Source organism: Amblyomma americanum, chromosome 11, assembly GCF_052857255.1.
Source record: "Amblyomma americanum isolate KBUSLIRL-KWMA chromosome 11, ASM5285725v1, whole genome shotgun sequence".
In the NCBI taxonomy this organism is placed as follows: Eukaryota; Metazoa; Arthropoda; class Arachnida; order Ixodida; family Ixodidae; genus Amblyomma; species Amblyomma americanum.
This window is the reverse complement of record NC_135507.1, coordinates 5,886,821-5,912,423: the sequence shown is the minus strand read 5'-3', so window position 1 is coordinate 5,912,423 and position 25,603 is coordinate 5,886,821. Positions and strand designations below refer to the sequence as shown.

Below are 25,603 nucleotides of genomic sequence, written 5' to 3'. Positions count from 1 at the left end.
GCCATGCCAGCATCAGGTTTCCCTCTGTGCTGTGTGCTTGAGAAGAATCAACAAGTGACAAGATAAACTGAAGCTTGGGAAATAATCAATAATCGAATATGAACTAGATAGTCAACATAAAACAACACCGCCACGAGGTGGCGATCACTTTAGGACTGAAGAAATCACTGAAGGAATCTTGCAGCAATGCCTCGTGCTGTCAAACGATTCACTGCATAACTTAACAAATTCTTTTAATCAGGCATCCCCTGGGCAACTGGACCAGATGCACACACACTCTGCAGCGTCTGTCGCCAGCGCTCGAGTTCCTAGCATCAGCAGTCGGAACGGCGCACCCTCAGCCGGTGAGGGGGTGAAGGTCGACCTTGACCTTTTCCCTGCAGCTCAGCATGCCAACCGTCGGGTAGAGACCGCCCTTTGGCATGGCTACCTCTCGGCGGCCAACGTTGACGCCATTTAGAGTGAAAAACACCTGGAATGGTTAGAGTACAGCAACTGTTTGTACACTTTAAACTGTATCACGTCCTGAAGCGCATGTGAATGTTAATATCCGCACTCCTCTATGAGCCTGGACGGGGCCTACAGTCATTATCATAAGTAACCGGGCTACACCCACTACAGGAAAAAAATTGGAGGGGACAATTAAGCTCCACCTTAAGAATATGACACAATAGCGTGATTCCCATTTACAGAATTGGCCATTCTCTACTTCATATCCACAGATAGCTGGAAGCTTTTGTACCACTTCTGGCACAGTGGTGCAGCAGATAAGCGATAAGCCAGTGCCCTATGATAGCAGCTGCTGCCGCCAGTGCGCCTTGTGCGATCCAGGTTGCTCTTCCCGAGCGACCAATCATTAATTTAGCTGACACCTGCCATGGTGGGCAGTTTTCTCACAATCTGGTGGGCAGGTTGTGATGACAGCGCAATTTCACGTGACCAAGGTGACCCACCTGCCTCCTAGGTTGCTTCTATGAGGATTTTTCATGAAGTTTTCGCTCACAGTCAATGACGCCGACAATGCCGATGGCGGATTTTCTGCGACGTGAGCTCCTTAACGTTACCGCGTTAAAATGCCTTTTTCCTTGATCTCAGTTAAACCTTCTCATCCGCTGCCCAGAACTTCCTAAGTTCACCCACACACCTTACATTCTGCTGCCAACCTTCTACGTTTGCCTTTTCTTGGAATCCAGTCCATTGCCCTTAACAACCATTGGTTACCTTACCTTTGCATTCACACCCTGCCTATGCCCATTTCTTCCTTTTGATTTCAACTAGGATATCATTATTCCATGTCAGGCACGTAACCGAAAATTTTTTTCAGGAGGGGCCTAAGGAAATTTTTGTACCTCTGAATGCATGGTTAACGAGAAACTTTTAGGAGGACTGATGTGGGGAGGGGCAGAGCCTGATTTGGGGGGAGGGGGGGGGGGGGGAAGACCCCTCGTCTTGGATACGTGCCTGACTCACGTTTGTTCCCTGACCCACTCAGCTCTCTTCCGGTCTCTTTAATGTTACACCGATCATTTTCCTTTCTGTAGCTCGCTGCACTGTAATCAATTTAATTTAAGTTTAGCTGGTTGCTAAGGCACTGCCTTTTTCAATATGTTTGCCAGCTCTCTCTCGCCCTCAATGAAAAAAAAGAGACTTCAAACTCCTGCAGCGGCTGCACGACAGGTGTTCTGCCCCTCACCTGTACCGAAGTGCCAGCAAGGGGAGGTGCGTCATCCCGCCAAAAGTCATACTCCTCGTCATCGTCCACCAGCGCCCATGGCCGGTTATCGTTGTTAAAGGAGTCGTCCGGATCTTCGTACTCAGGCGGAAACAGGATGCCGCAGCCCATTATGTCCCCTGTAGTGAGGCATATATATCATTACATTTTCAGGCGCTATAACAATGATGAACAGTAGAACCTCATCATAATAAGCATTGGCATAGTAATTATCAGATAAAACAAAGTAAAAGCAAGCTTTGGTTGGTTGGCCCATGCTTCAAGTTACATACAGTAAGGGCCCTTTGGGATTACCCGACTCTTGCACCCTAAAGTGTTTTTTCTCTATGACACCCCGAAGTGATTTTTTAAAGATCAGTTTAAAGAACTGCAGACACCTAATTTTAGTTGCTTATCTTCTTCTTTCAGATCATGTGTTTAGACATTAGAACACATGGATCATCATGTGGTATTCGCCTAGAACTGCTAAATAATTTATAATTGAATTCCTTCTATCTGGCTGTTTTGGTTTCAGTTTCATCAACCAAACAATGACTCTGTGAAATGTAGTTGACCTTTAGGTCACGTGCAACCTAGTGCAACTTGCCATTTCAAAGCTTCCCGTGATATATTGAGCAAAGAAAGTTAGCTGTGGTTTATCTACTGTTGAACCTGGCTAGAGAGCGAAAGCTATGGTGTATCAAGCAACTAGATGCGGCTTAGCGTCTGTAAAGTTGAGTGCATTTCGGACAACTCCGCTACTCGCTTAATTGGAACATCTGTAATTTACACGCTCATTATCAAATTATTCATGAGCGCCTCAGTACATAACTCGAAGATACGTTTCTAAGACATCTGTGCATTCACTAGATGCCCGCCATTTGCCGGACCATCACTGTAAATTGCGTGTTGGGGTTTCAGTGGGCGCCGCATGATGGCGCTACGACTGCAGGCCATGCACGAAGGAAATTTACTGGAAACGTACTTTGCTACTCGCATAATTAGGATATCTATAATCTACATGCTCAAAATTAAATTAGTCATGCACGCCTCAGTAGATATCTCGAAGATACATTTCTTAGACATCTGTGCATTCACTAGACGCGCCTTCATTCGCTTCCAAAGTCTAACAGTTCTGGCGGAGTGGAAGCATCCCCATCTCGCATGCCGGAGGCCCCAGTTCTATTTCCACCTACACCACAACTTTCTTCTGTTTCTTATTAACTGAGGCCGCTTCAAGGCCATATCTGTGCCGTAACATGGCCTTCAAAATTTGTAAGCGAGAAGTGGAGCTTTCGCTCCAAAGCAGGGTATGTTAAGTCCAGCACTAAAACAACCGGTTGTAGTAAATTGCTTTTTTGTTGCAAAAAAAAGACCAAAAAATCCAAATTACTATATTTACTCATGTAATGAGCCCATCTTTTTATCAGAAAAGTTGATATCAATTTGGGGACAAGGTTCAATACGTGAGGAAAGAAATTTTGGATGGATTTTTTTTTTGCAGCCAAAATTTCATACCATCTGTCTGTCAACAAAAAGCACGTGGTCAGGCGCATTCCTGTTGTCAGTGTTTAGCATTTTTCGCTTTGAGAGGTGTTTGCTGTATCAAGGTGCAATCCGACGATTTTGTGATGGTTGATGGTGCCGGCCAATTGCGTCAATGTAAAGCAGACATGCTGAACACCAGCCCTCACAGTCAGTGTGCGTTTTTTTTTTTTTTCAAAGTTAGAAAAAGCTCACCGGACGGTTATGAGTGTGTAATGTGAATGTTCGAGTGTTAGCTGTGGTGCAAGAGGGATTCGGTATTTTTGATTCTGATCTCGAGCTCCTCAAATCGCTTGGTGGTCTGAAGGTCCCGCTTCCTACATAGTATTTCAGTGTAGATGTTTTACAACATTCTATGCTTCTCTCAGATGACTGAGCAATCGCTGGCTCTCTAAGCATACTGTGGCACAGCTGGGTGCGCAGCAGTGCACCCAGCAAGCCATCACCGTCGGCGCTCCTGCTAAGGCCACACAGCGTCTGGGCGCTTTACCAAGTTTTCCGAACACACCACCACCGCAGGAGCTTTTATCAGAAGATTAACATGCCTTGACGCTATCGAAGCGCAGAACCTTGGTGCACTGCAAAGGTCTGTGCTGTGGATGGCGCATAACTGAGTAATGCGCTAAGAAAAAAACACTTAAAAAGATAAAAGTAAATTCTCAACAACAAATGAGTAAGGCAGGTTAATTAGGTGACAGAGTTCATTAGGCAAGTAAATATGGGATTTATTTTTTTTTCCTGAAGAACCCAATTTGTACCCCAATTTGAACAAACAAAATATTTCTCTGATTTTTACCCTCCAAATTCTGTGAAAAAAATTAAATCCAAAAATGAAGGGCCCTATATATAATGCAATAATGACATCGAACGTGCAAACTTCGACACATTATTGGATATAGCAAAGCAAGTTTTTGCGTGGCTTGAAATAGGTAAACAATCAGAGAAAACGCTGAATAATTGCACATTTCATTACACCACACAACTACGTACATGCGAGCTGCAGACACAGTTGCAGTTAATCAATCCCAGATCCATCAGGAAAAAAACGCATTTCTGTCACTATGTGTGGTGGCACTTCCAGGCCTCATATACTCTTCACAAGTGCACGGCACTGGCTTCTCCACACCTTTTCTTTCGTATATGCCCCCCTCCAGGAGGACAAAGGATTCATATTTTTTCCCCACCGAATCCTAACCTTCGCTACCTGCACAGATACAAAGTTCTCAGCAATATTCTTAATTATCTCCTTGTGCAAAAATAAAAAAGGTCTACCAGCAGTACAGTCATACATGATTAAGCAATACCTCATGCTAGATTTCAGACTCCCAGCAACAAGCTCTGAAAATTACTTATGCAAACAAACAAATGGCATACCCGGATATTATAATGAATACCAAACCTGACTACAAATTAAGCATCCTCCCCTAATGAGAATGCCTGGGACGTTGTTACCCTGTTGTTACAATGGCTCTGGCCATTCTACAGTCTGTCTCAGATAAGCCACAAAACACACCAGACAAGTAGAAAACTAGAAAATTGCAAAACTTTCTTGAATCTACACCCATTTTAAACAACAGTGGCAATTCTTCAGCAGCACTTTAAAAGTCATGCAAAACTGGGAATCACCTTTCTGGCACTTGGGTCCAAACCGTGATCCCACTCCGCTTCCAACGAAAATCTTGCCATCATCTGCGACAGCAGCAACACGCACACTCACTGACGGAACAAACACATTCTCATGCTCCCCTCAGCTTGCATGAACTGTGCTAATACATACAAACTTATAGACATCCGCATTTATTTACACACAAGTGTTCAAGCTTCATTCTGTGGGTTTGAGAAGCCCTGCAATTCGCTGTGAATGATTTTGAGGTTAGCTGGAAGGTCACTAAGCATTTGTGGAAAACAAAAAAGGTATGACAGTGACAGCTGTGCTCTATCACTGCAACACAGTTATCATGTTTTATTTTACTGACGATCCATGCTGCAATTCTATCTCTGAGCTGTCACCACATTTCAACGTGAACAGCACACACACATGAGCAGGGCGAATGCAGTTATCACTCCACTAGTTTTCACTTGCTGGCGTATTTCAAGCACCGGTTCAAGCAGCTCCCACAACCCACTTACCAGCCTATTTTCACTTGTGCCTGCATTCCTCTAAAAGACTATCAGTCTGTATGAGACGTGCCCATGACTGTCCTGGCAGCAGTCCAATTGGTTTATACCAGTAATGTAGCTGTGCCATGATAAAACCCAGGTGGAGATATGGCAGACTTTCGTCAGGGGCACCAAAAGCACTTTCCCAGCTACGGTGACATTTCCCAGCTAGAAGCGGAAGAGCTTCCAGCTGGAGCTAAGCAAAAACCGTTCCAGCTGGACACGATTTCAAGTTCAATAATCCAGCTAAAAAAAAACCGTTCCAGCTGGACACGATTTCAAGTTCAATAATCCAGCTGGAAACAGCATTTTTCAGCTGGAATGGAGCGATTTCAAGTTCAATAATTCACCTGGGAATGGGATCTTTTTTCACTTCAACTAGAAACAGGATAGTGCTATGTGCCCTGTTTACTACACTGACTGTTCTCGGTTTCTGCATGTGTGTCCGCGATGAAAAAGATATAACAACTGGTCAAGCAGTGCAGCTACAAACTATGTACTATACACGAGTACCCTCACGGCTAAATTAAGCTCTCTTCAAATTTAATCACCCCGTGAAATACAGCTTGGCAACAATACTTTCACATCACAGAGACCCTTGTGCATTCCATCAGCTTCGAAGAAAAGGAGAACTGGATCCTGAGAAGACCTCTCACTACCGTTGTGGTCTAGAAATCACTTCGTTTTGACTCGAAAATTTTCAAAGGTCATTGTGTATTCTTGCATCTGCCAGTCAATCCAGTGGGGCTGATTCAGTAACTCAATTTCACTGTAAAGAATAAGAGTCAAAAAAAACAAAACAGATATCCTGGTCTACACAAGTACAGACAGCAGCTAAAGTTTATGGAACTTGGGTGCACAGGGAAAAAAAATTTATTTCCGCACAGTAATACAAATCAATCACAGAAAATACAAGCAAAATTTGGGGGCACGCATGCTTAACCCATTGGTATCAATACCAGGCCAATGGGTCTCTAGGGAGTACTATAAAAATTTGCCTTCAAGAACTCGCGGCGTCCGATAAGCTTTTGTTGCTAATGCGCATTATGCCTCCTTACAGTCCTGCTAGTATCTAAAGTAGCATACACAACAAGCGACCACAAAAAAAAAATTCCCTTCACCACAGCAATCAGAGCACGAATTCATTCCAAACATTCACACCACGATCCTCATTATGTGCATTGAGAAGAGTCGACACTCAGGCCCCAATTCACGCACTGCTTTGTAGAAACGGACCCCCAACAACAATACGCTCTTTCTCTATTAATTCTGGCTTACCTGCATGATAGGCGATGGACCCCCCGTTCCACCCAGGGTGCCTCTGCCTGGGGTAGTCCTGCATATGGGTATGTGATCAACAGTTAGGTCTGCCCTGCTGCAGAGAGCGCTCAGCTTATAAGAGCACATCTCTCGCGAGGGATTCATTAAGCAAACGTAATTGAGAAACTCCGATTGTGCTGGATGCTTTCATTCAAAGGAATTGCAGAGAAATGGCTCAATTTTCTGAGATAAGAACTGGAAGGGCACACATGCGAGATGCATGGTGCTCGCGTGCAATACACTCTATAAGATACCCGCACATTACGCTTGACATTAAGAAACATTCAAACGCAATCACCTCACTGAGCCGACTCCATGGCAGTGGTCTCTGATAGTTTCCTACCTTTTCGATTATTTTTCCTCCTTCAGGTGTGCCAATTTTTACTACTGCACTTGTTTGGGCCTTTTCACTTTTAATTACGACTAGCTTAGTGTGTGTTACATCAGTGCTACACACATGCTCAAAATCCGTTCTTTTGGCTCCGTCTACCTGGCTGCACCCACAGTTCGTAGCCACGTGGTCTGGAGAGGCTGCACTCGTGGAGGTGGCAGATTGGCTATAGTGCACTTAGCACTCACTTTTTCACCGTTGAATTTTTTTTGCTAGGAACTTTTTTTTTTTTTGTGCACTTCTGGCTAAAGTAGGATTGCTGACTCACTGCAGAAATTTTGTGAAAGTGGTAATTTCAGTGATGCTACTGGTAAAATGCAATTTGGAGCAATTTTTGGAGCACTAAAATTTCCAATTTGAAGCACTTTGGAACAGAGAACGTCAGTTTAGGAGCAGTCTGGACAACTAAAATTTTGAACCTGGAGCACATTGGACCAATAAAAAATTGGTTTAGAAGCACTCTGGAGCATGCAGCTTTTAGTTTCCAAATCTCTTAGGCTGGCAAACACTAGAAAAGGTTGAGTGTGGTGTAAAGATTCCCTACAGAATTAAGATTGTAATTATTGGCACATAGCTGCATCTGAGAGGTTGTCAATTCTAAGTTTTACATTGTATAATTGAAGAGGAGGTACCGTTGCAAAATATGTCATATATCGTTTACTTGTACAGCCCATACACACACTGCACATACTCTCAGGAATAGTAGCTCAAATTTGCTGATGTGTGGCCCTCCATTTTTCTTTAGAAAGCAGCTTCAAAAGCTCAATTAAATGTCTCCACGTCAAACCCTCTCGATATTTCATTCATGCCCGCCAGTCCACCCACGCTTTCTTACATACTGGTGCCTGCCTCACTCAGAAGAAATTAATCAGACTGAGTCACATCTTATCCTTATGAGCCAGGCCAGTTTTAATCAGCCGCCATGTTGGCTGAAGCATCGTCGACGTTTCTGCCTGTAGTGCACACCAAACCTGCACTAACGCCGAAGGATGCATGAGCTCCATTTTTAAAACAAATGGCAGGGTGTTGCACAAGTGAAACAAATGGCACAGTGCAAACACAACAGCACCACGCAGCTGTGCACCATGCAGCTGTGCATGCAGCTGTGGCTTAGCACGAATGGGATCGGCGCGACAGTTGCAATGCACATTGTGGCTATGGCACTGAGTCGGATAGATTGAAAATCCCGTGGACGTGGTGCTTGGCTGCAAAGAAGACACAGGCGCCAGTAGCCTGCACTCGGGAACGGGCCACGACCCGTGATCTTCATTGAAAACATACACGAGCATCAAAAATATGCAGTACACAACGCGAGAATAACGGGCGTTACATATATAAGACAAAAGGCAGGAAAAACTCCTCTACAGAACCCAGCATTGACCTGTCTTGCAAGAATTTCAAGCTCACAATAATGCTACCCGAGTTAGGTGTGAATCTCGTGGGATGGATGCGGAGTGGGTGACACTACAGTAAAAGCTCATTCATTCAAATTCTAAGCAACCGAAAAAAATGTTCAAATTATCCGAAGTTTGAATCACCGAATGATCTCGACAAAATTGATAAGAACAGCCTTCATCGTGATAAACTTGCTTTGGTTAAAGACTGTACAATGGTCATCAGCTGTTGACATGAGCACAGAGCGACAGTTACCATTTTTCACATTTCCATCAATACTTCATTGCGAGCCCCCTTCCAGGAGCGTCAAAGCAGAACGGCTCGAAAACTATTTAATTTGAATTGGTTTATTAGGGTTTAATGTCTCAAACCAGCATCCCCACGCCGCACGAGGCGGCCGATGGTGGCTGTCGATAAGCAGCAAACCGGCATCAGCCCACTCCCACACGCGGCCGCAGATAGCGTCTGCTGATAAGCGACGGCGACCCGATAACGCATACGCGTACTGCTCTTAATAGGCGTCATCCAATTTTTTTTTGTTTGCTTCCAACTGCGTACTCGGTGCTAAAGGGAGCCCCGATAGTTGATGGAAGGGCCGCTGTTCCAATCGCGATGGCACTCCCACTCGAAACCGCAGCGGCATTGGGAAGTGTCGGTAGTCGATGGAAGAGCCGACGCCGCTCACGCGTAGTTTCTCTTTGGCTCTGGCACATTTGACTACTGCGGGCTGCGTTTCACAAGTTTTTAATGCAGTGCTTCGTCATTTGTGCTCTGAGTCCGGTAAGCGCCCGGCGCTCATTCACGGCTACATTCAAGATGGTCGTCATTCTTTACGCCGAAGACCTGAACTGTGCGCCGGGCCGCAAGTTCACCGTTCGAAACAGGTGATACAGGTGTGGCAGCTGCAGCAAGGCAAAATTTTCAGCTGTTCCACGCAATGTCGTGATGAGGCTGTTTGCGAAGTGTGTGGGATTTCCCTGCACGACGATGTTAGAACGACGAGCTGTGGGACCGAAGCAGCGATCACGACGGCAGCACTAGTCAGGACGATGGCGCAAGTGTGGACGAGTAGTCCAGTGACTACATAATACATTTTCGTTTTGGAATGTGCGCACGGGCGCTCCCGCACGCGGCAGCTGATAGCGGCTGGCGATAAGCGGAGGCCGCGGGATAGTGCTATCACATTCTATTATTAAAGGCCAAGCGTAAACGACGACCAAGTTTTTTTTATTTTCTCACATAGGATATTTTTTTATTTTATTTATTTATTCAATACCCTAAAGGCCCAATGCGGGCATTACATAGGGGGGGATTCATCAAGGAAAACTTAAATATACAACACAAAACATAAACGGCTGAACACAGAAATAAACAAGTTAAGAAGTAGGGTACAAGATAATAGGAAAAAGTGGCTATGAACAGATGCTTGGAAAAATGCACATGTAACAAATCCCACCAATCAAAATAACAAAAATTACACCTTCAGAAGTTACAAAGGATGGCATCTAACATTTCGAGGAACGTTTGGGCCGACACGCACACACTGAAGCAAACAAAACGCACAAAACTAGAAACGCACATCATTCTACATAGGAATTTTCTAAGTATGACCAAAGAGCTGTTTGAAATGACGATGTTCCAGTGATATTCGCAATGCTAGACGGAAGCAAATTCCACTCTTCAATAGCCAGGACCAAAGGTGAGTACTTGTATCGTTCTGTCCGAGCGAAAATGGGTTTAGTCTTCTTGATATGGTCTACACGAGCCTATGTGTGCGGTGCCGGGAGAAGATGTGAACTTGCAAATGGTGTGTTGCTGTGGTAAAGAGTGTGGAAAAAAGATAAGCGGCTGAATTTTCTGCGCATGACCAGAGGCGGGAGATGGAGCGATGTTTTCAGTGCTGTTACACTTTGGTATCTAGAGTAACGGGAAAGGATGAATCGAGCAGCCTTATTTTGTATGGATTCCAACATGTTAATAAGATAGGTATGATGAGGGTTCCAGATCACTGACGCGTATTCGATCGCAGGCCTGATTAGCATGTTGAATGCATTCAGTTTTGTGTCCTGGTTGCCTAGGTGTAGTCGGCGTTTAAGAAGACCAAGTTTTTTTAGGGCTTTGGCAGTGATCAGTTCAATATGAGTGTTCCAGGATAAATTAGAGTTAAAATTTACACCGAGGTATTTTACCGACGCTGCAGTTTCAATGATAGTATTATTAACTGTGTAGGCATTAGGACTCGGGCTAGCAGTGGAAGTAAACTTAATATGTTTAGTTTTATCTGCGTTAATTACCATTTGCCACCTGTCGCACCAATGAGTTAGCTCGTCAAGATCAGTCTGGAGAGCAACGATGTCGCAAGGGCTCGATATTGCTCGGTAAATCACACAGTCGTCTGCAAATAATCGTATTGTGGATGTTATGTTCGACGTGATGTCATTAATATATATTAAGAAAAGCAGTGGACCCAGCACCGTACCCTGGGGAACTCCTGAATCAACACCTGTACGTCTTGATGAGAAGCTCCCTAACTTAACTGACTGAAAGCGATTTGTTAGAAATGCGTTAATCCACTGCGTGGTATGTTGGTCCAGCTGCAGGTTTCGTATTTTTATTATCAGGCGGTTATGAGGCACGCGATCAAAGGCTTTAGAGAAGTCAATGAAGATGGAGTCAATGTAGAGGGAAGAATCGATTGCTTGATGAAGGTCCGTTATTAACTCAAATAACTGTGTCTGACACGATAAATGTTTGCGGAAGCCATGCTGGTTGTTATGAAGCAAGTTGTTCTGGTTAAGATGAGTCATAATGTTAGTGTATATTATGTGTTCGAGTACCTTGCAACATATCGAGGTTAGTGAAATCGGCCTGTAATTATTAGGAACGGACCTGTCTCCAGATTTAAATACCGGGATTACATAAGCGGACCTCCAATCTTCTGGCACACATGTCGTATCGAGTGACTGCTGGAAAATGAGAGATAGCAGGAAAGCTGTGTGCTGGCAGGTTATCTTTAACAGTTTCGCGTTGATACCATCGGGTCCTGGGCTAGTGTGGTGAGGTAGGCGTTCAATTGCACGAGCCACGCCAAGCGCAGATATGTGAATGGGTGAAAAGGGAATCTGGATATGGGCCTCAGGAAGCAGGAGAGGATTGTAAATGGGCAATTCGTCCGTAAAAACTTGTGAAAAGTGGCTATTGAATTGCTCTGCACATTGTTCTATAGGTAGGGGGCTGCCGTTTACATCCAAAAGAACAGGAACCGTACTAGCGCTTTTAGGGTTAACAGTGTTCCAAAATTTCTTGGGGTCAGTTCTGATCAAACTAGGAAGTGTAAAATTAAAGTATTTGTCTTTGGCTTCAGAAATTTGTTTCTCAGCTATTTTGGAAATGTTTTTGTAGCTTTCCCAGTCTGTAGCTTCCTTTGATCGAACCGCTTTTCTAAATGCTCTTTTCTTCCTATTTAGTGCCCTATTGACATCTGCAGTGAACCAAGGATCGTTAGTACGTGTGCTTATCATTCGTTTTGGCACGCATGAATCTTCAATTTCTCTGAGTTTCTCACGAAACAACTTCCAATTTTCATTAGTCGTGCGGTTATGAAAATTGGCCTGAAAACTGCTTGTGAAAGTTTCCAGCAACAGGTTCATTTTTTCAACATCCGCACGTGCGTAGTTGTAGATAAGCTTCTTGGTTTTTGTTTTGTCGGTCCGTGGAATTAGAAGAGAACAATGCACAACTTTGTGGTCACTTATTTCTTCTAAGACGTGGATGTCTGAGAGTTCAGGATGGGTTGTTAGGATAAGGTCCAGGATATGGTTACCGCGAGTGGGCTCGTGAACAATTTGGGTGAGCTGGTGATATTGAAGTAAATGAAGGAAGTTAATGTTCTCTTGTCGGTTACTTTTGGACTCAACAGTTAGCGTCGTCCAGTTAATCGCAGGAAAGTTAAAGTCACTAGCTAGAAATAGGAGGCAATTCGGGTGCTTGGCAAGGATCTGCTCGATAGCGTCGTTTAACAGTTCAATAAACTCAGGATGGCTACTTGGTGGTCTATAACAGGCGCCTATAATGCAAAGCATATGACCAAGTTGAGCAGAAACCCAGACTATTTCTAAGGGAGAGTCGATAGGAATAAGAGATGTATTAAAGTCTTTGTTAATCGCAATTAGCACTCCTCCTCCTCGTCGAGAATCAACCCTATCTTTCCTAAATAACACAAACGATGATGGAAGCGCGATGTCGTGACATGCAACGTCTTCGGTCAGCCACGTTTCCGTGCCCACGATGATATCAGCTGAGCAGGAATGTGCAATGGCTTTAAGTGCGTCTACTTTGTTATGTATGCTGCGGAAGTTTGCCAAGACCAAGGAGATTGGTTTGATTTTGTTACGGTTGGCTTTCTTTGCGGAACACTGTCAATTGTCGGGGGGCGTATGCCTGGAAGGAAGTTTTTTCACGCTGTCTGTTGCCGAATCATACCGGTAAACACCATTTTTCATGTGAAGCTTGTCAAATCTCACGGAATAGCGCTCGTTTTCTCTGATATTTGCTTTAGCGAAGTCGCGCAGCTTTTTCCGAGCATGTAGAACCTTCGGGGAGAAGTCTTCGTCTAGCCAAACTTTTGGTTCCGTAAGATCTTTTAGTTTATGTGCATTCTGAAATGCTTCGAGTTTAGATTTAAAGTTCAGAAATTTAACTATAATTGGTCGAGCTTGATCAGAACGTGGCCGGGGGGGGGGGGGGGGGGGGGGGGTCGACTTACATTCGAGTCGACTTACAATCGTGTAAATACGGTATGTTAAATAAGCGTTTGGGCCAAACTGTATGCAGGGCAAGAGCCATCGTCAGGCGTTTCAGCTTTTGCTCTTGCTCCTCTTCCTGTGCCAGAAAGGAAACAAATAAATCAAATCAAATCAAATCAAATACCCTACCCTGTGGGCAAGTCCGATGGCGATGCAGCATTTCTCGCCAGGGTCAAGGATCTCCAGCTCGTAGTAGTGGTTGGCGGTGCTGAGGGGAGCCCGCGTCTGGGCCAGGCCAACGTCGATCATGCTGGTGCCACGCCCCGCATACTCCAGCACCTACAGAGGCAGCACCAATGCAGCCTCGTGTTCATAACTGTTACTTCGCTACACACAGAAAGATATCTTCCATTAACTTTTTTTTATTGATACCTTACATCCTCGTAGACCTGTGCAAAAGTCTGATCGGTAAGCTTTATTCAAAATATATTTCCAATTTCTGAATGTTCCCACATATGCAGGCAAAGAAATTCCGCAATCATAGTAGGCCCAAGAGCTTTTTCTCTATGACCTTTCCCCGTGCTCTTTGATATATGTCTCCAAGTCTTCAGAAACATGCAACACTGTCTTAAAATTCATATTTAGTTAAACAGTATTTACACGACTGTAAGTCGGCCTAGTTTTCTTTATTTGATAATCCGAAGTGGGCGGCTTGACATACAATCGAAGCAAAAGCATGGCACCATAAATAAAGGCGAGCCAAATGAGACAGCGGAGATGCTACAGCGTGGTTGCATTTTTGCTGCATAGCTCCGTCGCATCACTCTTGGTGTTTGCTTTTAAGCAGCTGCTATGTCAACACGCAGAACCGGCACCCCTTCCCCATGCTCGGCGTTGATGGAGATTGTCGATAGGCAGCAAACCAGCACCCCCTCCCCGCATGTAGCTGCAGATTGCGACTGCTGATATGCGGCGGAAGCCCGATCCCGCTATCGCTTAAAGGGGAAGCTTAAGCATCGTCTTAGTTTTTTTTTTACTTTCAACTGCGCACTCGGCACTCAACGGAGTGTCGATAGGTGACGGAAAGGCTGCTGTTCCAAGCGCGGCGGCACGACCACTCGGAACGGCAGCGGTGCCGGGGAGTGTCGGTAGCTGACGGAAGAGCTGATGCTGCTCACATGTAGTTTTTCTTTGGCTCTGACACATTTCACGACTGCCATCCATCAAGTTTTTAATGCAGTGCTCCGTCAATCGTCATTTGTGCTCCAGGTCCGGTAAGCGTCCGGTGCTCGTTCACGGCTACATTCAAGATGGCTGTCATTCTTTACACCGAAGAAACGAAGAACTGCGAGCCGGACAGCAAGTTCGTTCGTTTGCAATGGGTGATACGGGTGTAGCAGCAGCAGCGAGGCAAAATTTTCAGCTGTTCCACATGACGTCATGATGTGGCTGTTTGCAAAGTGCGGGATTTTGTTGCACAACGATGTTAGAACAACAAGCTGTGGGACTGCAGCAGTTATCACGATGGCAGTGCTAGTGAGGACGATGGCGCAAGTGTGGACAAGTAGTCCAGTGACTAATACATTTTTGTTTTGGAATGTGCCCACGGACACTCCCGCGCGCGGCCCGATAGCAGCTGGCGATAAGTGTAGGCCGCAGGATAGTGCTATCACGTTCTATTATTAAAGTCCAAGTGTAAACGACCTCCAAGTTGGTTTTTTTTCTCACATAGGATATAGGAGGGCTGAGGGGGTCGACTTACATTCGTGTAAATACAGTACACAACCAGCAGACAACCATATTTACTCACGTTATGAACCAACTTGCATAGTGAACCCACTCCTCAGATTTGTTGTTGAGAATTTTTTTACCCTCGCATAAAAAACATGCACCTAACCTTCGGACCAGTGTTCAGTGTGTTCACTTTATCTCGCTGTGACTGGCCAATGCCGTCAAGAGCCGCAAATCGTCAGCGCGCCCCGTGATACTGCAAACAAAAGACTTTTTCATGCGAACAATGCTAAACACTGGCAACACGAACACGGGTGATGCAAGTACGCAACTTGTCGACCGCGCGCTTTTATTGACGATGGCCGGACGGATGGACAAACAGGTGGACAAAAAATGTGAAATTCCAGCTCCTACAAAAGATCTGTTTAAACTTTCTCCCCCCTTGTAGTGAACCCTCTCCCCAAATTGACGTCAACTGTTCTAAAAAAAAAAACACTTTTTTCCCAGAACACTTGACAGAACACTTGAACAGTTGATGTCAATTCGGGGAAAGGGTTCAATACGTGGGGAAAGAAAGTTTACAGATCTTTTTTAGGAGCTGGAATTTCACATTTTACATCAACCTGCTCGTCCATCAGTCCATCCATCGTTAATAAAAGCGCGCAGTCAACAAGTTGTGTCCTTGAGTCACCCGTGTTCATGTTGCCAGTGTTTAGCATTATCCGCGTGGAAAAGTCTTCTGTTTGTACAAGTATCACGGTGCATTCTGACGATTCGCGACTGTTGACGGCATTGGCCAGTCACACGCTGAACACTGGTCCTGAAGGTTAGGTGCATGTTTTTATGCGAGGTTAAAAAAAAGAGTAAATATGGTACATATTTAAATCAATGTTACAAAGAGTTCTAGATAAAAAGAACAAAAAACTTGGTGAGATTATCTGATCAATGGCAGCAGGAAGCTGATTTGGACAAAGAAGCCAACTTAGAAGACTGCTCAGAGCACCCTCTTGCTACACAGTTCGAGACACAGTTCTTGCTACAAAGTTCTACAAGAGAGCTCAATGAATACTCTCCAATTTATAATAGCACTTAGGCTGTCAAACTGATGCATTTTTGTTTTTAAATGCTGCAGAAGACAGACATAGACTATGATCTGTACAAGGTCTGGCAATGAAATTACAATAAACTTGGTTTCTCCTCAACATGAATCAACATAGTACTATAGGAGGTATTCACTGAGGCTGCGCTACCAGACGGCGCGAGCGTCGCCGCGGCAAACGCGCCATGTTTGCGGTCGTTTCAGGCCAGCTCGCGCAGAGTCACGGTACGCCGTGAGGTATCCGGCCTGTATTGTTAGTGATCCGTAGCATCTTTGCACGTTGTTAAATGCGTCAACGTCCACTTTTCTTTGTGGAACGCTTATTGTGCATAGAGTTTGCAGCAGAATTCTGTGCCGTAATTTAACCGAGCTGCGTGCCGCAACTCGGCAGCAAAACAGGCCGGCTGCATTGCACGCAAGAATGTACACGACTTGCAGCTTTTAATATCAGTTCATAACTGTCAGCTACTCATGCAGGACACATCGTGGATAACACAGCACATGATTAATTACCCATATTCCTACACTGACACTGCAGAAATTCATATTTCCAGCGGCTGTAGTCCGCGAACTGCCGAAGCCTCATTGTTTCAGCAAAAAGGCATATTGCGTCATAGCTGCTTTATTTACGCGACAAAATGGTCGAGCAAATATTGTCATGCACTCGCAGCACGAATGGCAGACATTGCAAGAATGTTTTGCAGGTTTGATTGTAAGAACGTAGCGTTGCTTCCAGCGCACAAGACCTGGAATCTGTAGGCTGGTTCGCAGCAACGCGATGTGCAGCGATTCCGCTACATTCAGTAGTAACACGTCACTTTCAGCAGACAGAGATGACAAGTTAAGCTAGCTAAACGAACAGACACGTTTAACTACTCACCTAGGTGAAAAACGGCACTTCGGCCGTCGGCACCCTCAACACGGATGTTGGGCTCGACCGCTTGTCAAGCAATTGCACCCTCTCATAGATTTGCATGCTTTAATTCCTTGGCCTGTTGGCAAACTTACGCCGTGCACAAGGCAAACCTCAATATCGGTGAATTCAACGCACGGCAGCCGTCTTGTAGTACGTCGCACACCACGCTGGCACCTGCACATTCCTACGGGTCGACGTTTCCACAAAGTGTAACATTTTTAGCGTGCCCGCTCTTTTCTGCTTCATGCAGTTCACGGCGTATCCACTCAGTCACACGGTGTTACGGGTCGGACAGAAATGATCTGCGGCGAGATGCTAAATACACTCACATTTCACACATAACAAGCGAGGTAAATGCTGTGGCTGCCGCGCGCGCGACCACCAACATGGTGAATGCCGCGCCGGCCGCTAGCGCCCCTTGCGGATGACGTCATGTGAATACCTCCTATTTATTTCTTCACATCATCACCACAACCACCGCAAAGTCAGATATGTCATTAATGTGTGTGCTGTGTGCCACTGCCTCATGGGGACAAATTCTAACTCAGCCTTCAATAAAACCGGCCGATGTTTGGAGCAGAAACCTTTGTCTATCAATGGCACATGTAGGACCGATCACATTTGAAGATTGCGCTCAGTAACCCATAAGTTATCTAATTCTTTCCACACAGTTTTTCTTTCTGTATGTGGCCTTCCGTGGAGGCTGTTCTTTTTCTCTGCGGTTAACATTTCATTTTTTCTAGTTTATCAACCACCATTTCAAAACTGCACATATACTAACAGCATGTACTATAAACTATACGATAACGTTGGGCCTCAGACACCACGTCGATACTGCTTATGAAAAGAAACACTTAGAACACCACGCATACGTGCAAACTATGGCACGCAACACTTAAAACTAGCAAGTCCCCCTATTTCTAAAAAACCTAGGAAACAGGATTGATTTCAGGGCACGTATTTCAAAGAAATCACTCAGAAGATTCCTGCTGGAGAGTGAAATAATAAATAATTAACTTTATAATTTCTGCTGGTGTTGCCTTGTAAAAATACAATAATTGAACTTTCTGGTTAAACGTGTGCTACGTATATTTGATGTATTGTATATGCTTGTTAGTGTTTTTACAGTTCTTTCTATGTTCACTTTCAACGTTTGCTGTCTGTACAATATGTATGGTATATGCTTGCAAGTTCTGTTTGAAATTGCACCTTGCCTGCCGTTACTGCTCGATAGGGCAGGAGCCCCTGTCAGGCTATGCCTTTAGCTCCTGCTTTATTGCGCGTTTGTAACCTGTTTAACAATGAATAAACTTCAAGCTTCAAATGAAACATAAACAACACAAGTGAAACTGGTACACCAAAGCAAGATATTAATTGATCAAGACTCAATACCAGCGTAGTCGATTTTTACTTCAAAGTGGTGAAGACTTTCATGGAAGTGCAAAGCGGCAAATGGTTAACCTTCTCTATTAGCAACGCAAGCGGCAGTACACAGGCAGAAGTGAGGATATTGTGACAGGTACAACACTTACCGGCCCATTGAGGTGTACGTCGTGCAGACGGAGCCAGTCATCCTCGTTCGAGTCGACACACATGAAGCCGTCCTCTGCGGAAGCGCATGAAGGTCGGCCCTCACCCAGGAGACGCACCTGCTGTCCCGAATCCCTCAACACCACGGCCGGGTGAAGACGGCCGGACACGAGTGATGTTGACCTTGCTACCTGCAAGGGAGTGATATTGTTGCGTGACAGCAAGACAGATGGCTACAGAATGTATTTTAATGGCGGACGGCCTGGCGCGAGCACTCCTGCCCACGCCATTGCGCAATTCGTCTTCTGTTCCGTCACACTACCCGGGGCCGCCGGGTAGTGTAAATTTTTTAAAGTGTTTATGTTTGTATGCTTGTATGCATACATTTATTACAAATGCTTGTGAATAAACAAATGTTCAGAAAAAAATTTTATTCATTTAATTTACTACTTATGAATACTGATTTTACTGCTCTCTGAAGTACTGAAAGTGTGCACAGAATAGATGAGGACATGGGCATGACACCACAACATGTACAACCAATTGGACGAAGGGTGAACATACCGTCATTGTAGCGAAACATGGAAAGCAATTTACAAAGCTCTGCTTTGAAACCACTACTGCACTACAGACTGCCGCAAAAACAAGTCACCAGTATTTAACTGAGATGTACACTAGTTTTGCAGCTCTGTTGGTGGAATGACTGACCTCTTTGCCATTGTGCGTTACGAAGAAGGTGACTACAGTGCCCCAGTTGCAGAAGCGCACTTTGGGGTCAAAGAAGAGACCACAGCCCACTCGGTCACCCGGACCGCACGCCACGCCAGGCTTGTAGCTTTGGCATTCCGACAGCCTGCAAAGGGTCACTCAGTGTCAGCAAAAGAGGACAATAGGGTGAGTTGGTACCTATTCAGTGGCTTTGGTGTTTGACTGCCGAGACCAAGGACACAAGGTCGAATCCTCGCCACGACAGTCACATTTCAATGGGGGCGAAATGCAAAGCATGCCTATGTGCTCCGCGATGTCAGCACACGTTAAGAACCCCTATGTGGTTGGAATTAGTAGCCTAAAGCCCACCAAGGCATTCCCACAGCCGCAAGTGCAGCTTTGGAGCACTGAACCCTACATGCCATAAAATGCCGTTATAAGAGTGAAAAAAAAAAACACCAAAGAAAAAGTAAAAGGCACTAGTGTCATGTCTATTTTTCTGTCCCTTCGCAGTGTTTTAACAAATTGCTAAGCTTGCGCTGTCCTAGCCGCTGATCAAGAAATAGACAATAAACAAACAGTACTGTGTCCAGTCAAGTCAAAAACACCACAGAAAGATAAGGTGTGTGCCTCTGTTTGCAACAATCACCGAAAAACAATGCTTTACTTTCTACCTCTGCAACCCATAACATAAAAAGTGACTCACTGCAACGGTCTTACACAATGAGGCATCTTGGCCTGAGCTGTTCTGTAGGTTGAATCCTCTGGTGACAAACAGCATGTCAGGAGCCAGCAAAATGTGAACATATGCGTGGAACTGATGGGTATGATGTTCCCATCTGCTCACGCATTAACACAGGGACCACCAAGCTAAGGATTACTTTGAAGCATTTCACAAGTGGTAGACAAGAGCCGCATCAAGAGGTACAAGAAAGCCACAACAGAGGGCTTTGAAAAAAATCTGACTGCCTGGGGTTCTTTAGTGTATGCTGAAATCTTGGCATGTCAGTTAATTTTCTACATTTCACCCTCACTCAGAAGCCATTGCCACATACAAGCAATTACTTCAGTTGAGTTCAAAGGTATTCAATAACAATAAAGGGCGCTCAATAACACATCACGGAATGCGCTTTGTGTGACAATCTCACCTGCCCTTGCTGACCCGGCAAGCAAGCGGCAACGCCGAGTCCCAATGTTGAGTGAGGGTGCCATGGGGCGAGAGGAACCCCAGTAGCAGGTCAGCTATGCCCAAGCCCAAGAGCTCCACCTCAAAGTAGGCACGCGACGGGGTGGCCGGTTCCACTCCCACGTACAAACCTGGACCACCCTCGCTGTCTGCATCATAGCTGTGGAAATAAAAAAAAATGCGACAGCACGCAAACATTCAAACTGGCAACAACACTGAAAACAGATGCAATACACCGTGAGATGTTGACTGCAGTGATGCCCTAGTGGTTCAAGCAGCCACCTCATGGGTCGGAAATGCAGGGCTCGATACCCAAAGTCTCCAGGCACCCGTGGGTTTTCCATTGGGTACAAGCTTTTTTTTCACCCCTCTCTCCCCTCAGGAATGAAATGCTTGGGGGAAATGGGTGTTTGACCATTCCTTGTGCAGACCAACACGTCGACTCTGGTTCCCTTTGGTCAAGTTACCATTAACATCAAATGATCATCACCAACATGCAGGGACAATTTTGTCACACAATCGCCTCTTGACGATACTTTTGTTCTGCGTGACGTATGGCCAACTGCTGCACTGAACCAAAAGCACTCACTGATGAGAGCCTGCTTATGTCGGCATGCTCAGTTCAACATCAAGTGCTTGATGCATTTGACTACATGCAGTAATTCGTATCTGGGCACACTGAAACATTGTCTAGGCATGTCAAGCAGACTTCACTGATAGCTACAGTGTCCTTCTAGCTGAAGGTTCAACAGAGAAGCATCAAAAATGGCTTGCATATGGGCTGTTAAAAAAACTTCCCAGACTTTTCACCATTCTTCAGGGGGAAGTGAAAGCAATGGCTAAATTGCTGCTTTATCTGAATCAATAACATTATCAATAGCTGAATCAACTGCTTCATCACCCAAAGCAAAATTGCTGATAAAAACATGTGGCTCCTGCTTTTCTATCCCCATTTGCTGCACCGTAAACGAACTCAACCAAGCTTCCATGCATTTAGCCACACCCAGCTTCACAGCCTGAGCCAGCCTTGGTCCTAGCCTGGGCATGCAGTAAGTCATACAGCTCCAGCAGTGCCAAGGAAAAGTGCAGAGTCTATGAAACGTGCCCATTGATATGCTGGACTACAGTATGATAGAGAGAAAGTGCCTATACTCGGTGACAACTTTTCTTGGCAATGCAGTCAAAGTTAGAGCCAAAACCTGTCCCTTTTTTGTACGGTGCACAATATAGTCCACGGTTGTAGTTAATCGTTTCCTCTTAAAGCATATCATATTAGCAATAGTTCTTATTTAAAGCATATTTCTAACATAGCTGGACACTGTCAACCCTAGAGAGTCACAACATAAACAGTTTCTTTGATTACAACAAATCATTTTGGCACGTCTGGTTACAAGAAGCTTCCGTAAATGGCACCAGCTACACCATCAACAAAGAGAGGCAACTGCACTGCAAGTAACATTCCAGAGGGCTGTCCTGGCGGAAGAAGTATTGACAAAGTGGCACAATTACAAATATTCCACCCGACTAGCTAGCTTTCTCTTAACTACCACGTAAATTTGTGGCTTAGTTAGGATACCAAGTTCATATTTCTCGTATGAGAACAGCCAGCCCCCACATCTGTTCAATCCACTTCTTTTGCAGTGCTTAAACTAACCTACTTTAGCGCAACACAAAATGCAGTGATGCTGCAGCCTCTCTTCAAGTGCTGAAAAGAACATGTCAATACTGTACATGAGGGATCGCAATGCCCCAATAATCAACAAATAACGGCTCCTACAGCATGATGTCTGTTGTCAACAGTAGCATCCTCTATAACATGAAAGGTTATACAGCCGAGCCCACTTATAATGGCCACAGTTATAACGAACACTCGCTTATTACGAACGAAGGGGGAGTTACCGTCAAAATATTATTACAGTCAAAGTGCATTAGTGCTATGGCACTGTGTCTCGGATAAAACCAACAACCATGGCCGCACCACTCGGTTATGACGCGCCCTCACAGTCTAAAAAGGCGCATTTCCTGCCAGGGCGGTGGCTGGAGCGCATCTCCCAGTTCCCATGTTGAAGAATGTGAACCCCCCCCCCCCCAGACTGTGAAAAAAAAAGAAGAAGAAAAATGGCAGAATTGAAACTGCAGTTAGGCTCCAGTCAAGCACATCCCAGCATGCCTACAAGTTTAATCTCTGTGAGCATGCGTGCTGGCTGGGCAAGCAGATGCGTATGGTAAGTGTGATACAGCAGCAGCTCCAAAAGCAAAACTACTGCACATGACCGGTGATCAATTGACGGCAGCTATTTGAGAAGTTCGAATACCAAACAAGAGGCATGTCTTGCTAGCCCTTTCGGTCACATACAGTGCGTTGCCTGCCCAATCAAAATTCCTCCTTCGGCACTCCCACTTGCAGGCAGAGCACAACTGGCTGCAGACAGTCTGCGTCACACTACAGTGTAGAGCGGTGGCGCAGTGCGCATCAATTCATGAAAACTAAAATCAAACAGTAGCCGGTGGTTTCCGGGTAAAGTGCTAGTTCCCAACCTATTTGTAAGTCTACACGGCTCCAATTCTGCGTGAAGGTTGCTTCAAGAACCTAGTAGATGCAGCGTAGTGACACTTTATTTGGAGCCAAATGCGCTGCTCCAGCGCTTTACACAAAAGTAACGCATACTGTACATTCTGTGCGCAGGAGCTTCACCGCTGCATTTTACAGTTTTAATTTTGTCAAGTATTGAAGACAAAGATGCCGACCTTACACCAGCTGCTGTGAATGCCTCAATCGCTACAGGTATTATCATGTCCCTAAAGCGGCTCGTCTGCAGCAGGGGTCTCAGTCAGGAGTACATGACTGCAATGGAGAACTTACAAAGTGGCTTGATAAGGTCTGCTTTGAAGAAACAGACAAGCAAAACGTTTTTTTTTTAAATAAATAAACATCACTTTTGTCTGACTGAATTTTTTGGTCATAATAGGCCAAGTTCACTTATTGCGAACTTCGGATACAACAAACAAAATATGCATGACCGTCAGGTTCGTTATAAGTGGGCTAGACTGTACCCGTTTTCTAGCCAGTGGGTATTGCACTTTTATGCAGCCACAAAGGACTACCAAGAACACATTTCTACAGCCGTGTATGAGAGAACAAAAAATCCCAAGCAGCAAAGAAAACAAGATTTTGGTGATAGTGCCCATCATATGTTTTTACTTGATTTTATTAATAATAATGCTTAACCCCAGCGATTGGCACGAGACAAAAGGTTCCTTTGCTATGACCAAGACTAGCTACAGCAATTTCTCAAGATTTGGATTCCACACGTTCCCAGACAACAGAACCATCTGAATGATACGCTGCTGTCTGCTGCAAACACAAAGACCAATTCTTCTTTTTAAAGTGAAGCAATGTGAGCTGGCTCCATCTGGGTTCCCATTCATAGCCAATAAGCCATGGTCAGTGTGTCATTGACACCCCTTTTGTGACTGGTTGTTGACCTATAAGATGTACATGCGGCATGTAGTCAGGCCAGTATGAAATGTGAACAGCGCCTGTCATGAAAACAAAACATCTTACTTGTGCACTCTCAGCTGCAGTACACAACTAGACTGATTCATAATCAAGGGTTTAAAAGGTCTACCAAAGTATATATTCACAAACCGGTTTCAATGGAATGCCTCGTTGCAAAGTGGAAAAGTATGGCATTTGCATGTCTGCGCTTCATTCCGGCCTGACCGTACACATATGAAGGCAAGAGCGAAAGGAACACCTCGAGCCCATACCACTTACTAACAACTAATTTTTTATTCTGATATATTCCAGAATGCAAAGCAAAGCACAAAGATTATCGCAAAGCTTGTGCCATAAGCTTACCAAATAAAACTTGCATATCCTTCAGACTGAGCGCCCTGCCCAAGCTAACACATTTTGCAATCAAATCTATAAAGTTAGCTTCTGTTGTTTCCCTTGTCACATACGCTAATAAGAGATAAGCAATCGAACCTGATCTGCTCACTGATTGATGCGCTATCCTTCGCAAAAAGCTATCACATCTAGCCGTTCCCTAATCACCTTACTTTTTTTGTTGTTTTCTTATACACTATCTTAATGTTGCTCGTTGTGCCTATCCGAAAATGCAGTGGAATAAAGAACTGGTAGCTAAGCGGCACTGCGCCTCGACGCTAGTTTATTCGCCTGTGCGCTCGCACTGTGCCTCTCCGGCACGTATACGTACGAAGAAAAATTACAACGCTGGAACATTCGATTAGCGAATTGCGCCGGAATACAAGCGTTTATAAACCCAGCGAGATCAGGCCAGATGATGAAAAGCGGAGTACGGCTTCGCATGCACTTCGTACAAACTTTCACGAATGTGAAAAAATAAAAACAAAAATGCGCGCAATGTGGTTATGTGTGCTGAGCACGCACTTACCACAGCATGTCACCCTCGACGGTGATGTTGTCGACGAAGAGCTGTCGCATGTCCATGCTTGGCTTCAAGGCTTGATCGCCCGCCGCAGGCAACCGCCGTTCGATCTCCATCGCAGAACTCGCGCGCGTCTACCCTGCGTTTCGATCGTCCGACAGCATGACAACTTGCGACCAGATATTGCTCGTAGGCGGCAAGAAAGCGCGAAATCCGTAACGATAAGAGCTACGCGTTCAACCGGCTGTCACTGCTGAGCATCGCGGAACAGCGCGCATTCAGATGTCTGCCGTTCTCAACGCGCCCTAAAGCAAACCTATGATTGCGCGGCGTATTATGACAGCGACCTTCAACGCAATGCGTGCGTAGATGTCGGTGAATATGAGTCTTCACTTACCGAGAAGGATCACATTACAGCGACTAATTCAGTAAGAATTGCAACTACCTCACGCAAGTACAAGCGCTCACTAGCAATCGCACGCAGGGAACCATAGAGCTTCAGCTGGCTTCAGCAACACACGCAGAGCGGAGATGGCGGAGAGTTCTGCTGTAGAGGAATAGGTAGGGGTAGTTTCGGAAATTCACGGAATCGTATTTTGCTGTTGTTGTAACTGTTTACTGCTACTAATGTTTTATTTAAAATTTTAAAGCGTGTTGCAACCTAGAAAATGCACGGAACATGTTGTAGCTCTTTTTTTTTTGTGCAACCACAAAACCAAAATACCGCGAAATTTGAATTGCTTAAATCGGA

At 45.0% G+C, this 25,603-nt stretch overlaps 1 protein-coding gene across 1 annotated transcript; it reads right to left on the bottom strand.

Moving 5' to 3' along the window:
* Positions 1-198: 198 nt before the first annotated feature.
* Positions 199-25,390, bottom strand: LOC144109441 (SPRY domain-containing protein 3-like). The gene is made up of 10 exons (XM_077642233.1): positions 25,250-25,390; positions 24,859-24,991; positions 20,400-20,597; positions 19,252-19,396; positions 18,546-18,734; positions 13,457-13,606; positions 6,695-6,752; positions 4,883-4,945; positions 1,694-1,851; positions 199-472 (listed from the first exon to the last, which is right to left on the bottom strand). Exons 2-10 carry the CDS (start codon positions 24,966-24,968, stop codon positions 338-340), a joined length of 1,206 nt encoding a protein of 401 aa, XP_077498359.1. The 5' UTR covers positions 24,969-24,991; positions 25,250-25,390; the 3' UTR covers positions 199-337.
* Between the last annotated feature and the right edge of the window lie 213 nt (positions 25,391-25,603).

Excerpts from the sequence above, each read along its gene's own strand:
- LOC144109441 (XM_077642233.1), bottom strand. The coding sequence starts at position 24,968 with ATGGAGATCGAACGGCGGTTGCCTGCGGCGGGCGATCAAGCCTTGAAG. Across the intron at positions 13,607-18,545 it reads ACGTACACCTCAATGGGCCG|GTGCTGGAGTATGCGGGGCG; the intron begins GTAAGTGTTGTA and ends CTGCCTCTGTAG. Across the intron at positions 473-1,693 it reads TTGCTGGCACTTCGGTACAG|GTGTTTTTCACTCTAAATGG; the intron begins GTGAGGGGCAGA and ends TAACCATTCCAG.